Source organism: Oncorhynchus kisutch, linkage group LG5 (assembly GCF_002021735.2).
Source record: "Oncorhynchus kisutch isolate 150728-3 linkage group LG5, Okis_V2, whole genome shotgun sequence".
In the NCBI taxonomy this organism is placed as follows: Eukaryota; Metazoa; Chordata; class Actinopteri; order Salmoniformes; family Salmonidae; genus Oncorhynchus; species Oncorhynchus kisutch.
In genome coordinates this window covers 49,679,797-49,696,354 of record NC_034178.2, presented here as the reverse complement: position 1 = coordinate 49,696,354, position 16,558 = coordinate 49,679,797, and the positions used below count along the sequence as shown (strand labels likewise).

General features: G+C 42.1%; 1 protein-coding gene across 1 annotated transcript; it reads left to right on the top strand.

The window, feature by feature from the left end:
- The first annotated feature begins 12,271 nt into the window (after positions 1 to 12,271).
- Positions 12,272 to 16,240, top strand: LOC109891192 (class E basic helix-loop-helix protein 40-like). Its single transcript, XM_020483545.2, has 5 exons — positions 12,272 to 12,729; positions 12,872 to 12,935; positions 13,192 to 13,299; positions 13,667 to 13,790; positions 14,170 to 16,240. The coding sequence occupies exons 1-5, from the start codon at positions 12,656 to 12,658 to the stop codon at positions 15,069 to 15,071; spliced, it is 1,272 nt and encodes a 423-aa protein (XP_020339134.1). The 5' UTR covers positions 12,272 to 12,655; the 3' UTR covers positions 15,072 to 16,240.
- The last annotated feature ends 318 nt before the right edge of the window (positions 16,241 to 16,558 follow it).

Here is a 16,558-nt window from a genome sequence, read left to right as displayed (position 1 = left end):
TAATGATTTATACATGTAGGCCATCATTGTAAATAAGCATTTGTTCTTAACTGACTTGCCTAGTTAAATAAAGGTTAAATAAAAATAAATATGTACTTTCATAACCTTAAAATGTGGCTTAATAATCTACAAGATCAGAGTATTTTTAAATCTACCAGTTGGTGCTGAAACAGAGAAGAATATGGATATATTTAGATGGTTTTCTTTCATTGATCCCTATTTTCTGAACCTGTACTCTTTATGTATTCTAGTCTTTTGACAAAATTCTAATTGAAAGTACACTGTATTTAAAGGGCGGGTTTAAGATTAATGCACTGAAAATCCATTTGAATGAAAACTCCACAAGAAAATCTGTTCTCCAGCAACAGTTTTCAGCTGTTGAATTACATTTATTCAGTGCGCGCAAGGGAACCACACCTGCAACCTACCTTTTTAAAGGTACATCTGAATCTGAATACCAACTACTGTGTAAGAAAGGCCTAATTTCTTAAATCAGAATTGAGCCCTAAGGGAGGAATTCCGACCTGAGTTAAGCATGAGTAAATGGAACGTAATTCCCTTTTTATTCCTATTCTGACCTTGAATTTAAGCACGGGAATAGCATGCTATTCACCCGCCGCTATTCATTCAGGGTGGAGGTGTATTCTGATATTTACTTAATTCCACCACCTTTACCCATGAAGGAATCATGAATCATGTTGAGCGAACCTGCCAGTTCCAAGTTGAAAAAGCATATATTTTATTTTTTTCTGATAGACATAAGAGCATTCTCCATGCACTGTCATTTATAAATTGATAATAGGTATTGATAAGAGCTAGGTAAATGTATAATCCATTTGAAGAATAGTATTGTAAATACACATAGCAATTGTTTTAGGTGATTTTTCCTTACGATCCCTGGAGACTAATGTGAAACCAGTCATGGAAGCAAACTGAAAATCTTTATTTATTTATTGCCACCCCTTTTCCACAGTGAAGTAGGCTATAAATATCTGTGACGTTATTCCACATTTTAATTGCATGACCTAATAATTAAATCGACCTAAATAATCTACAAACTCAAGAGTATTTTTAAATCTACCAGTTGGTGCTGAAACAGAGATGAATACGCATTTACAGTGAGCTTCAAAAGCACTGTGACAGTTCCAAATGTTTTGTTGTTTTGGCTCCATACTCAAGCACTTTGGATTTGAAATGATACAATGACTATGAGGTTAAAGTTCAGACTATCAAGTTTCATTAGAGGGCATTTTTATCAGTATAGGGTGAACCATTTAGAAATTACAGCACTTTTTGGACATAATCCTCCCATTTTAAGAGACCAAAAGTATTGGGACAAATTCACTTGTGTGTTCACTAATGTAGTAAAATGTTAATAATTTGGTCCCATATTCATAGCACGCAATGATTACATCAAGCTTGTGACTCTACACATTTCTTGGAGGTATTTGCTGTTTGTTTTGGTTGTGTTTCAGGTTATTTGTGTGTTTTATGCCCAATAGAAATGAATGGTAAATAATGTACAGTCGTGGAAAAAACCCTGGAAAGAGGCCTTTTTTTGTTGTTGACAGATGGTTGTCTAATCTTCACCTCACCACTATTGACAGATAAAGGAAACCTAATTTAACAAATTACACTGAAAGATCATACTTTGCAATCATTTATTAATCAAAAATCAACAGGAATGCAATTTCATAGTGCAGAAAAAATAAGTACATCTCTAGCTTCAATAGCTTGTATTGCCCCCTTTAGATTAAATAACTTAATGTAGCCATTTCTTGTAACTGTCTATCAGTCTCTTACATCGACTGGGAGGAATCCCCCCCCCCCCTCTTCTTTACAGTGCTGCTTCAACTGGTTCATGTTTGAGGGCTTTCTTGCATGCACAGCCCTCTTCAAGACCCCCACAGCATTTCGACAGGATTGAGATCTGGGCTTTACTCGGCCATTCCATAACCCTCTATTTCTTCTTTTTGAGCCATTCTGTTGTAGCTTTGCTTGTGTGTTTTGGATCATTGTCCTGTTGCAAGATCCATGTTCGGTTCAGCATTTTGACAGATGACCTCACATTCTCCTCAAGAATTATCTGGTACAATATAGATTTCATGGTCAATGATGGAAAGTTGGCCAGGCCCTGAGGCAGCAAAGCAGCCCCAAACCATAATGCCACCGCCTCCATGCTTTACAGTTGGTATGAGGGTCTTCTGTTCAAAGGCAGTATTCCATTTTCACCAAACATGGCATCTGGCAATGCGGCCAAACAACTCCACCTTTAACTCATCTGTCCAGAGTACATTGTTCCAGTAGTTTTGGTCTTCACCCAGGTGTTGTCTGGCAAACGTCAGTTGTGTCTTGAAATTACTTTTTGAGAGCAGAGGATTCTTCCTTCCTGACCTCCCATGTAGGCCAAGTTTGTGCAGTCTCTTTCTGACAGTCAACTCATGCACTTTGACATTGATTGTGGCAAGAGAGGCTTGTAGATCCCTTGATGTTACCCTGGGGTTCTTAGAGACTTCTATGAGCATATTTTGGTCAGCTCTTGGGCTGAATTTGATGGGATGACCTGCCAATGGTAATTTGTAGATGAGCCGTCAGGCAGTGGAATGATGTACTTCAAATTGCTTGGAAATGGATTTGTATCCCCTCCCAGACTCATGGGCATCAATAATATTTATTCTGAGGGCCTCAGGTAGGTCTTTTGATCTTGGCATGATGTGTTACCACACACCCATATGGTTAGGACCAAACCAGTTTCTAATCTTTATGGAAGGCTGGACACTCTCTCTGAGTTTCTCTCTAATGATTTTCTCATCATTTACACCTGTTTTTGTGCACTTGATTCTAATTTTAGCAATTGTATGTGATGGGCTTTTTCCAGATAGAAAATTGCATTTTTGTTCATTTTAATTGCATAACATTTTCAAAGTATGTTTTTTTTTTGTGATTTGTTAAATTGGGATACCTTTATCAATGAATGTGGTGGGAATTTAGCTCAAATATCCATGTGTCTAAATCAGTCAAAGACCACTTTCCAGGGGTGTACTTACTTTTCCAGGGGGTGTACTTACTTTTCCAGGGGGTGTACTTACTTTTTTACAAAATGACTGTATTGTGTAATTTTGGAGTCACTTTTATTGTAAATAAGAATAGAATGTGTTTCTAAACACTTCTACATTAATACATTTATACATGTTTTGGGAAAGGGGGATTGGGTAGCAAGTGTTTAAATTGTGCGGTATTTAGCAGTCATAAGAGTCTAGTAGCGGAAGTTGTTGTGTGTGTCTATCTGTGTGTGTGTCATGTGTCATAAAGTGCAAAGAATCAGAGCAGGTGGTCAGTCCATTTCAAGTGTTCAGCAGTCTGATGGCTTGTAGAAATTGTCTCTGAGCCTGTTAGTATCAGACCTCATGCTCCGATACCGTCTGCCCTACGGTAAGGGAGTGAATCGCTCGTGGCTGCAGTGTGTGGGTCCTTGATACTCTAGGCCTTCCTCAGGCACCGTTTAGAGTAGACTTACCCCAAGGCAAACATGACGACTATATTAGCCCGCACAGCTAAACTTTCATGCTAGGTTTATGACACATTGAAACTGATCAAATCAAACATTATTAGATCCTTTGTCTTGCTGACATTGATGGAGGGGTGGTTGTCCTGGCACCACCCTGCCAAGTCCCTGACCTCCTCCCTATAGGCTGCCTCATCATCGTTGGTGATTAGTCCTACAACCGTTGTGTCTTCAGCAAACTTCATAATGGTGTTTGAGTTGTTTGCAGCGCCACCGTTTTGGGTGAACAGGGAGTACAGGAGGGGACTAAGCACACACCGCTGACGGGCCCCCGTGTTGATGGTCAGCGTGGCAGATGTGTTGTTGCCTACCATTACTGCCTGAGAGGGGCCTGTCAAGAAGTCCAGGATCCAGTTGCTGAGGGAGGTATTCAGTCCCAGGGTCCTGAGCTTGGTGATGAGTTTGGAGGGGAATATGGTGTTGAATGCTGAGCCGTAGTCACTGGACAGCACTTCTACATAGGTATTCCTTTTGTTCAGGAGGGCAGTGTGGAGTGCAATAAAGATTGCGTTAACTGTGGATCTGTTGAGGCGGTATGTGAATTGGAGTGGGTACATGGTGTCTGGGATGATGGAGTCGATGTGAACCATGACCAGCCTTTTAAAACAGTTCATGGCTATAGATAAAGGTGTTACGGGGCGATAGCCATTTAGGTAGGTTACTTTGGCGTTCTTGGGCATAGGGCCTATGGTGGTCTACTTGAAAATGTCAGTGAAGACACTTGCTTGCCAGCTGGTCAGCCAATGCTCTGAGTATGTGTCCTGGTATTCCGTCTGGCCGTGCGGCTTTGTGAATGTTAACCTCTTTAAAGTTCTTAATCACCTCAGCTACGGAGAGCGAGATCACACAGTCATACGGAACAAATGGTGCTCTCATGCATGGTTGAGTGTTGCTTGTCTCGCAGCGAGCATAGAAGGCATTTACTTGTCTGGTAGGCTCGCTCCACTGGGCAGCATGCGGCTGGATTTCCCTTTGTAATCCATGATACTCGTCAGAGGTTGTAAGGGATTTCTTATAAGCATCCGGATTAGTGTCCTGCTTCTTGAAAGCAGCAGCTCTAACCTGTAGCTCAGTGTGGATGTTGCCTGTAATCCATGGCTTCTGGTTGGGGAACTGTATGTACAGTGGGGCAAAAAAGTATTTAGTCAGCCACCAATTGTGCAAGTTCTCCCACTTAAAAAGATGACAGAGGCCTGTAATTTTTATCATAGGTACACTTCAACTATGACAGACAAAATGAGGGAAAAAATCCAGAAAATCACATTGTAGGATTTTTTTATGAATTTATTTGCAAATTATGGTGGAAAATAAGTATTTGGTCACATACAAACAAGCAAGATTTCTGGCTCTCACAGACCTATAACTTCTTCTTTAAGAGGCTCCTCTGTCCTCCACTCGTTACCTGTATTAATGGCACCTGTTTGAACTTGTTATCAGTATAAAAGACACCTGTCCACAACCTCAAACAATCACACTCCAAACTCCACTATGGCCAAGACCAAAGAGCTGTCAAAGGACAGCAGAAACAAAATTGTAGACCTGCACCAGGCTGGGTGGAGGGGCACAATGTGCGACTGATGTGTTTTCCGTTTGCTCCCGCAATATTCTCAAAGTTTATGTGAATTTTGCAGCAGAACCGTATTTATTTTCCAATATTAATTTGGTGATCCCGTTCCGTAAAAACCAAGACTACTTTGCTTTCGAATGTCAGCATGTCGACGATACAAAAGGCCAAAAACGTGACTTTGAGAGAACCTGGCCTACAAGACCCACTCTTATCACCGCCCTCTCGTGAGTCTGCGGGCCCGGGGACTCACACTTTACCAGGGGGAATGGCTTGACCTGGCGGCGATGAAATGAACATTCTCGAGGCCATCAAACTACTACGCTCTAAGATAGTTTAAATGAAAACGGAGGTAGTTGCTATGATTGAGGCCCGAATACAGGATGTTTCTGATACTTTAAAAGCAGATCTAACCATCCTGCGGAACGAGATGGCGCCAGCAATCACACCACTCAAAACAACAACAGAGTTGCACACTACAACGATTGCAGCACTGGAGACCTCTGCTACCAATGTCTCCGACCGAACTACCTCCCTGGAGGCTGACGCCTGGCTGCGGATCTGAAAAAGGTGCAGGAGAGTTATGAGTTTAGAGGGATTCTCTCACCACTATAACCTGAGACTGGTATTGGTCCCAGAGTTAGCGGAAATGCCTCGCACCACGCATTCTGTTCCTGGGCTGTTGAAGGATGTTCTTGCCATGGATGAGAAGCCCCTGATTGATCGTGCCCACCGGTCAAGCCCCGGGATGATGAGAGGCCCCGTGACATCATTCTTCGAGTGCACTTTTTCTATGAGAAGATGGAGATTCTCAGACGAGCCCGCAATACCACTCTGAGCTTTCAAGGACAGAGCTTCTCTATCTACCAGGACTACTCCCCCACTGTTTCCAGGCAGCGTGCAGCTTTCGGGCAGGCCAAATGACTACTACGAAACCAACCAGGTGTGAAGTATGGACTGCGATTCTCGGCCCGAGTCTCGGCCCATTTAAAACTTCTGCCTAACCTTTGATGGTGTACTTGTGAGAGTATTGTTATTTCTGACCATTCACCATTAGAGCTTGAACTAGAGTATCCCCAGCGACCTCCTAGGTGTTATCAATGGCGTCTTAACCCCATTTTACTCTCGGATAAGAAGTTTGGCAATTTAATTTCTTCTGAAATCACCTTATTCCTAGAAACTAATTCAATGTCAGGTATGTCCTGCTCTACCATATAGGAGTCTCTCAAATGGGAGTCTCTCGAAACATACCTACGTGGCCAAATAATGTCTTATACAGCAAACAAAAACAAAGCTCGCTCTCAGTGACTTTGAGACCTGAGCGAAGCCATAGCTACATTGGATGAGAAATATGCTACAGATCCTTCCTCTGATCTACATAAAGATACTCCAATCTGAATTTGAACTACATAAAGATTCTCCAACTACTCCAATCTGAATTTGAACTACATAAAGATTCTCCAACTACTCCAATCTGAATTTGAACTACATAAAGATTCTCCAACTACTCCAATCTGAATTTGATGAGCTTCCTACCAGAAAAGCTGAACACTTACTCTTGCGAACTCGATACAGAGTGTATGAACAAGGTGACAAGGCCAGTAAACTCCTTTCAGATCCGTAAATCTGAGGCCTCACGTTTAATCCCACAAATAAGGACCCTGTCTGGTGCCACCACAGTTATACATAAAGAGATCAATGATCAATTCAAACAATTTTACTCTGCACTAAACACCTCGATCTCCTCAAGACCCTTTGCTGATTGATTCATTCTTTAATGGTCTGAATATGCATTCAATTGATACAGACTCCCATGACTGTTAAGAAGAAGAATTTACACCTGAGGAGATTGCAACAGCAGTGTCCGCAATGAAAAGTGGTAAATCACCGGGTCCGGACGGGTTTCCAACAAAATTTTACAGGACGTTTTCTGGTCTGCTTTGCCCATTCCAGTCTCGATTATTTACAGAGTGCCTTAATACCTCAATGCTAACGCCTAGTCTTTATCAGGCTTCAATTTCATTACTATTAAAGAAAAACAAAGACCCCCTGGAATGTGGATCCTATTGCCCAATCTTGCTTTTAAACTGTGATTACAAAATCCTAGCCAAGCTTCTAGCCATCCGTATGTAATACACTCTGACCTGACTGGCTTTGGGAGAAATAGATATTTGTTTTTCAATATTAGACTCCTTATGAATATACTGTATTCCCCAGTGTCGAGGAACCTGGAGGTGGTGGTCTCGCTCGATGCGGAAAAAGCTTTTGACCAGGTTGAGTGGGACTACCTAACAGCCCTTTATAGATTTGGCTTTGGCCACAAGTTCATTGCGTGGATAAAGATTCTTTATTTTTCTCCCATGGCTTCAGTATGGACTAACAACTTGTCCTCTGACTATTTTCCCTTCCACCGCGGATCCAGACAGGGTTGACCACTCTCCCCCTTGTTTGCTTTGGCAATCGAGCCTTTCGCCATCGCACTACACTCTAATGATGCCATTAAAGGTATTATCAGGACGGGCTTAGAGCAGAAAGTCTCGCTATATGCTGACGATCTCCTTTCATTTATCTCCAACCCTGATACCTCATTGCCACATGCCTTATCTGTTCTTAAAAAGTTTGGATCAATCTCAGGGTACAAGCTGAATCTAGGCAGTGTGAGATTTTTCCACTAAATACGGCTGCTTTAGAAATATTCTAATTTGTTTCAGGAATACATTGTTGCTCTAGCAGACAGTTTGAAACAATCTTTTACTTTTTGGAATTCGCTACCTCTTTCTCTTATTGGAAATATTAATGTCATTAAAATGAATGTGTTGCCCAAATGTTTATATTTATTTCAATGTTTACCCATTTTTATTCCAAAATCTTTTTTTATTTCACTGAATCAAACATTCATGTATTTTATTTGGGATGGCAAGGTACAACAGATTGGTAGAAAACATTTACAGAAGCCTAAAGCATTGGGTGGTCTACCAAATTTTCAGACATTTGGTAGTCACCCTCCAAACTCCACTATGGCTGACTAAATACTTTTTTGCCCCACAGTATCAGTACATACACACAATATCTAGGTCTAATACATAGTACAGAACATTATTAGTCAAGGACTGAAATACATACATTTCAATCACACACAGCCTACATATCAGTACATACACACAATATCTAGGCCTAATACATAGTACAGAACATTATTAGTCAAGGACTGAAATACATACATTTCAATCACACACAGCCTACATATCAGTACATACACACAATATCTAGGTCTAATACATAGTACAGTGCAAATTACAATAACATACACTGCTCAAAAAAATAGGGAACACCAAAATAACACATCCTAGATCTGAATGAATGAAACATTTTTATTAAATACTTTTTTCTTTACATAGTTGAAGGTGCTGACAACAAAATCACAAAACTTATCAATGGAAATCAAATGTATCAACCCATGGAGGTCTGGATTTGGAGTCACACTCTAAATTAAAGTGGAAAACCACACTACAGGCTGATCCAACTTTGATGTAATGTCCTTAAAACAAGTCAAAATTAGGCTCAGTAGTGTGTGTGGCCTCCACGTGCCTGTATGACCTCCCTACAACGCCTGGGCATGCTCCTGATGAGGTGGCGGATGGTCTCCTGAGGGATCTCTTGTGTGGGTTGTAGTCTCCATCTCATGCTACCACTAGAGTGAAAACACCGCCAGCATTCAAAAGTGACCAAACATCAGCCAGGAAGCATAGGAACTGAGAAGTGGTCACCACCTGCAGAACCACTCCTTTATTGGGGGGTGTCTTGCTAATTGCCTATAATTTCCACCTGTTGTCTATTCCATTTGCACAACAGCATGTGAAATGTATTGTCAATCAGTGTTGCTTCCTAAGTGGACAGTTTGATTTCACAGAAGTGTGATTGACTTGGAGTTACATTGTGTTGTTTAAGTGTTCCCTTTATTTATTTTTTGAGCAGTGTATATATAATGGCGGTGTCTCTTCACAGTCCCCTTTGTGCAGTAAGGTGTTCTTTAATCTCAATTTTTAAACTGGTTTTATTGAAAGCTTGAGTTACCTGTAGCCAAGGCTCTATTTAAGATTGTGCTTTCCCTGCCTCTGTTCTGGACCTGTTTGCATGTCTTGTGTTGTATAAAGCGCTCATCACTTCAAATAGGCTGCAGTACATGTCATATTAAACAGCATAACACGCTAAATAGGTCAGGAGCCAGACAGGGAGCCTAAGAAGGAACACAAAATATTTTGGGGGTGGGTAAATTATTTCATTTTTTTTTAAGGCTATAGCCTACAAGAAATACATTGTGAAGTATTTGCAAGTGCTACACACTAGGCTGGTAGAGAGTCAGGGACATTAAGTGCTCAGCATTTAAAAAAGTTTTGTTGTATTAAATAATTTTAGTCTAAAAAGTGCACATATACACTGTGACCTACTAGAATTAAATAAAACATAAAAAAATGCCTTATTAGGCTTAGTCTGCATGCCTTTGAATTCATTTTAAGAAACGCAGACCAGTATCCTCTCCATGCTTGCAGAGCCACTGGGGAGTTTTTTTCTTCTATAGGTAGGCCAAAACATTGATAAGTACAATAAGTACAATAAACGTCACATAAATTAAACATGGAAGCTTGTCTGCTGGGTTCTTATAACATACCAAACTGTGAGGAGCAAGAGAGAAAGTGCGGTGATGTAATGTCCACAACTAAAAACAGATCTCTTAATTTTGGTAGTATTATCTATACAATAAGCCATAATTAATTTTGGCCTAATATGTCTGGCATATTCCCACTTTCAAGGAGCTTTCAATTTTGATTGGGTTATTTTGACAAAAGCTCCTTGAAAGTGGGAATATGCCAGACATATTAGGCCAAAATTAATTATGGCTTATTGTATAGATAATACTACCAAAATTAAGAGATCTGTTTTTTAGTTGTAAATACTTTGCTACAATGACACACTTAATTAGCTACCCACCTCATTCCTTTATTTTAGCATGTGCACATGGTAAGTCATCATGCTTTTTGGATGTGTCTTTTCAGATTCCACAATGTTTCTTTAGTTGTGGACATTACATCACCGCACTTTCTCTCTTGCTCTTGGTCCTCATATTTGTAAATCACCTTGATTTTGCACCTGTACATTTGATCAGTTTCTTTATGAAAATATTTAGGGAACTCCATGACAGTAGCTAAAGACTACAAATGCATGCTGGGCCCGGCATGCCCTGAGCTTTTGATGTGAACGCTACTTGGAGCGGGCGAAAAGGCCGACAAGTCAGCCTTTGGGTATCTCGCTCCAGTCAAATTGGACACGCTCTGCTCTAGCTCCGCTCAGATCACTAGCCGCGGGCAGCATTTGGTAAGCTAACACACCCACACTCATCTCCCCTTCCCTGCTCTGTTTTTAGCTACCTTAACAATGTGGGTTGACACACACGTTCATTTAGCGATCTCAGTTCATACATTACACACATTCTTACCTCCCTTCAGTAACAGTTTGGTATGTTATAAGAACCACGCAGACAAGCTTCCATGTTTAATTTATGTGACGTTTATTGTACTTATCAATGTTTTGGATGAGCGCTCTGTTTGTTTGTTTCTGTTCCTCTCTCTGTAGCTTCCGGGTATTCTGGAATAAGGACACGAGATATGGCAATCGGGCTGGCTTTGTAGTGACTGTGCAATTGAAGACAGCATGTCAGGAGTGATGGGATTATGTAACTGTGTTATATTGCGCTATATTGTATTATCAAAAATCGATTGCTAAGGTTCAATGAAGATAATTCATGATATGTTTAGCTTAGTGGAAAATGTAGACTTTGATGTTGGTAAGGGGGCGGGTGGCGTTTTGATTGAGTTGTTGATGGGGCAGCACTGTTTTAGCTGTCCCATAATGTATACTTTTGGTGGCAGTACTGTTTTTCTTCCAGAATCACTATGTAAATAAACACCCTTGCACAGAAGTACTTTTACGGCCATCGTTTTATTTGATAGAGGTTATGTTTTTCAGTTTAGCCTTCTGGCCTACTCTACGCTACGTATGGTGGCAGCAGTGGGATGGCGCACCGCAAATCAGTGAATTCCAAAAAGAGATATAAAGGAACGCGTACTGAGTTGTGTTCGCAGCATCAACTGTCAGAAAAGGTACCTAAAATTGAAACGGGGTGGAATACGATGGAATCATCCGGCGAAGAAGAGGTAATTTATGAGAAACTAGGAGCCTGGCCAAGGGGCCAAACACAACCAGAATCGCTTGAGTTGCAGATTGAATCACCAGATACAGACATAAAAGACCAGCCAACTGAAGGAGCAGTTGGAGGACCCGAACCACAACCAACCATGGTAGCCCTTTTCCAGCAACTTTTCACCTACCTTGAGATGAGGGGTGAAGACTTCGAGCAGGAGTTCCAGGGCCTACGACAATCTGTCCTCACAGCACCTGTCTTCACATTGTTCTGTGTAATTGCTGGGTAATCTTTGGGTGCTAAAATCTGTAGTTTTTTATTTAAAAAAAATACGTTTTTTTTTGTGTGAAGTTGGAGTTCCAGTCAGCCCACACAGGTCGTTGCTCAAATCCATCCTAAATCGTGTTGAGTTTAGTTTAGTCAGCATCCACCAGGCAGGCCTACATGTCAATACCCCTATTATAAAGCCCTACAACATAGGGCTATTAACTTCTCACAGTGGTTAAAGTTAAATAATATAATGTATTGTATTTACATATTACATGGTTTTGCTTATTGGCATAGGCTTACACTTACGATTCAATTATGTTGTGTATGAGGCAAAAGGTGAATGAGTCCCATGAACAATATAAGGATTGGGATAAGATATGACATTTAACTCCCCATTCTATCAATTCATCGATATATTTGCAAAATTATCCCCATATCAATATTATTGATGTCTTGTTAGTAGTGGATCCTGCGGAGCAGTTTTGGTGAGAAGTGTAGCTCTGTGTAAACTGTAACCTGTCTATATGCTCCTTAGCGGTGGCGCGTATAGTGGTTACCATACAGTTGAGCATGGTGGTACACGAGACCCGGGACTCAGTCCTCCGGTGTGACGTGGACCGACGTCGCCCCCAGATCCTCCTTATCAGTAGAAAATGGGCAGTCCCTCCACGGCGGAGACAGCGGCGTCCAAAACGTGACTCATGTGACAGAGGTAGGTCACTCTGCGAGCGAGAGTCAGAGGGGTTTATTTAACACGTAGCTCTAGTGTCCTCCCCCACTTTCCCAACGCGCAACCAAGATTAGTGCATCTTCAGGGCTACCTCTTGACTGACTTCGTGGAGATCTCCGGGACAATTTACTCCCATTCGGCGACAAATATAATAATAACAACAATTGAAATATAAAGGAAAATACATTTTCTCTACATATTGTTAATCTCGAGTTAGTAGGAATACTGGACAATTTACATTTATTACATTTCATATGCATCCTTGAGTGAATACATTGGGAAACAAGCTTGCCCTTTCGTGATTAGTTTGGAGTAGGCCTAAAGATAATGGAAATGGAAAGGATTCAAAGGGCGCAGCCCCCTCCCAAGTACCAGCAGGCTGAGCTGTCTGACATGCAAGGGTAAGTTGCTGAGAAAGATACTTGTGCAATGGCCATGCGTGTCCTGTGCCTCTACATAGTGTCACACATTTGTCTCTCTTGACATTGAGTGCGCAACTTCACAAAACTCACATCTCATTGACTGTCTTCTGCCTTTCTTTAGGATGGATTTCCCTATATATGTATACAAATCCCGTCGGGGAATGAAACGAGCAGAGGAATGCAAGGTTGGTATAAATATGTGTTTATTCAATATTTTCATGTGAAATAATACTTTTGAATGTAATTTTATTACAATACGAATATTGTGATTATACAATATTTAAACTAAACATTGTTTAGTCATGCGGTGACCCGTTTTCCCATCTGATGTGAGGCTTGAAGTCCATGTTAGTGTTGACAGGGCTGCTTGTCAAATTGCTGTAGGTGTTCGGTAACCTCAATATGACTCCACCTAATGTACTTTCACACTCCTGCCTTTAGGAAAACTACAAACTACCTCATCGACTTATTGAGAAGAAAAGGCGAGACAGGATAAACGAGTGCATCGCTCAGTTGAAAGATTTATTGCCTGAGCACCTGAAACTTACAGTAAGTTCCTATTTATCTGGAAGTAGCTCAGTAATAACTGGCTCACTGTTCACTGCTTGTAGATGTTAGCTAAGGCGCCGTTAAGTGGTTGCTTTGTGGTACTTCAGGTTTTGGTATCGGCGTGACAAACAGTTGAGATTTATAAAATCATTTAAATCAATGAAATTAAGTACTTAAACTCATTCTGAAATGGTGCAAATTTCCTTAGATCAGTATTTTTTTATGATTCAGGTAGTGATATATTATCAAATGTTGAAGATCGAATTTTAATTTGAGTATAACTAGTTATTGTTGTGCCTCCAAGTTTGTGTGTGTGCTGCTGAGTGCAGGGAGCCCCTGCTGACAGTAGTGTGTGTTATTCTCGTAGACTCTTGGCCATCTGGAGAAGGCTGTGGTTTTGGAACTCACGCTCAAGCATGTGAAAGCCCTCACCACTCTACTGGAAAACCAGCAGCAGAAAATCCTCGCTCTGCAGAATGGCATGCAAATCGGTGAGAAGAAACATACACACCCACAATAAGATGATTCTGCAGAAGGGCATGCAAATCAGTGAATTTAAATATAGCTTGTCGTCTCTTGCCTTGACTAGTTTCCATTTGGATGCAGACAACATCCTCACTAATTCTCAAATGCAGCACAGTGCATTTCTCATCTATTGCATTATTATAACATGTTACCGGAATAAGAAACTGAGACAGAATAACTCCGTTTTAGAATGGATGTGGTTGAATATAAGGGGAAATTTTACCCATAATAAGATTTATTACTTATGAGAATTTCCCCAAATGTGATGAGAGTAGTTTGGTAGTTTCCAAAATAATGCATTGTGGTAGTTCTGTATTTGATGCTGTTGTTCCTTCCTGTCTACAGAGCAGTCCTCTCCCAGCCAGGAGAACAGCGAGGGGATGTTCCGCTCAGGCTTCCACGTCTGTGCCCAGGAGGTTTTACAGTACCTGGCCAACCAGGAGGGTGACGGAGACCTCACACCCTCCCACATGATCAACCACCTGCACAAGGTGGCCACTGAGATCCCCCAGGGCCCTCCCCACAGCCCCTGGCCCGAAAAGACCCCCAGCTACCACCACCACCACCACCAGGCCCTGAGGGAGAAGCCTGTAGGCCAGCCCCCCAAGCCCAGCGAGGGCCACAGGAAGAACTGTGTGCCCGTCATACAGCGGGCGTATGCCCAGGTTGGTGGTGAGCAAAGTGGCAGTGATACAGACACAGACAGCGGCTACGGTGGCGAGCAGGGTGAGCATCTGGCGTTGCGTGCAGGGTACTATGGCCAAGAGAGCCAGCTGAAGAGAGCCCTGGGCGAAAAGACAGCGTCATTGGGCGTCAAGCAGGAAGTTGAACCTCGCCACAAACATGCCCGGGTGGAGTCATCCGATGACGAGTTTCTCTCAGGTGGAGAGTCATCCTCATCCTCTTCATCCTCCTCCAGCGGTCACGGCAGCTACATGAGCGCCTACTCCCCCCACCAGGCCCAACCTCATCCTCTCTGCATGCCCTTCTACCTCATCCCCCCTTCTGCTGCCGCTTATCTGCCAATGCTGGAGAAGTGCTGGTACTCTGGGGCCATGCCCATGATCTACCCTGGCCTGGGGGGCTCCGCACAGGGCATGCCTAGTGACACGCATGCCCAAACTTCCCTGATTACGATATCCCCCAGGGAGCACTCTCCCTCTCCCCCCACCGTGGCCCAGAGCCCAATGGACTCACCAGCCCTCCTCCAAGCGTTAAAGCCCATTAACCTGGAAACCAAAGACTGAGAGACCACTGAACAGTGTTATTGAACATAGAGACTGCTCTGCTGAGAGGGAACATAGGGGAGAACATGACTGTCAGATCACCCACCATCACCCCTCACCCCAGAGGTCAGAAGACCGAAGGGAGACAGAGAGCATGCAGCTGATCTGGTCCCGGACTGGTGATATATCATCCGCAGCCACACTGCTGCGAAGACAAGAAAGAGTGAAGGTGTAGAATGAAGACAGCTGAACCTGTTACCTGACCCTCAACCCTCTGAATGTTTGACTTAAAATGCATACCCCCACCAGAGCGCTGAGTGCATCATTGACCCCACTGATCTGGACCTGCCCTGAACACACACCCTTGGTTGAATGTAAAAGAGAGGCAATCCCGTAGATGCTGTTGTTGAGGTTTCTACATGCTGATGACACTGACAGGTCTCAGTTGTAGCTGCTGCCATAGAGACACATACACGTCCTAAATCATGTTACACCTAATGTCAACAGTCACCTTTCACCCAAAGGTCGCTGTCTATCTACCTTAGGTAACCATTGCCATCGCTGACAATGCCCTTTGCCCCATTTCCTATGACAACAGCAAATGCTCTGACTAAAATAATGATCCTCACAACTGTACAGCCAGGAGCAAAGGGTACACCAATTCACACTTTATGGAGTTAGTGATGTCATCACGTGACCATGTCGAGTTGGCAATTCACTGACTGTTGAGATGGATTTTCTGTCATTGTGTATACTTCTTGTACATCTCTATTTTTGATATGTGTCCTAATTCTCGGACTAGAGAGAGGGGTAGTGTGGACAGTCATTTTGGTGTAAAATAAACCCTGTACATTAAACCCTGTACATACTGTAGCCCTGTGCTGGCCCTGGTCTGCGTTTTTCAGCAATCCGCTTCTCCTCAAGTCAAACCTGGTGTTTGTTCATGCTGTTGCCTTTTACTTGTGAAAAGCTGATAAAAACATCATTGGATGTTTATTAAATGTATTTGTATGAATACTGCAGTCTAAGGAGTTGGCGAGAAGTGAATGTATACGTTTTAACAGAATATTTGTTTTTTATAGAAAGATGTACTTGGGACCTACCAGAAAGTTGTTGATGTACATACTTTGTCTAAATGGTGATATACATTATATAAGCGTATTAATAAAGTATTTTTTTTCCTGTGGAAAGCCTGTCTGCTTGGTTCCTCATGAGTGAGTAGAGTGCATCTTGAGGTGAAATGTAATCTCCTGGGATATATTTCTCCCACAACCACAAATCTGTCGGGGGAAACTTGTAACGATTCTCATCCTCGTCTGATGAGGAATATGAAGGATCGGACCAAAATGCAGTGTGGTACGTGTCCATGTTAACTTTATTAATCTGAACACAAAATAACAAAAGGTGAAACAATGAAAAAACGAAACAGTCCTATCAGGTGTCAAAACATAAAACGGGAAACAACTACCCACAAAACCCATGTGGGCAAGAGCTACCTAAGTATGGTT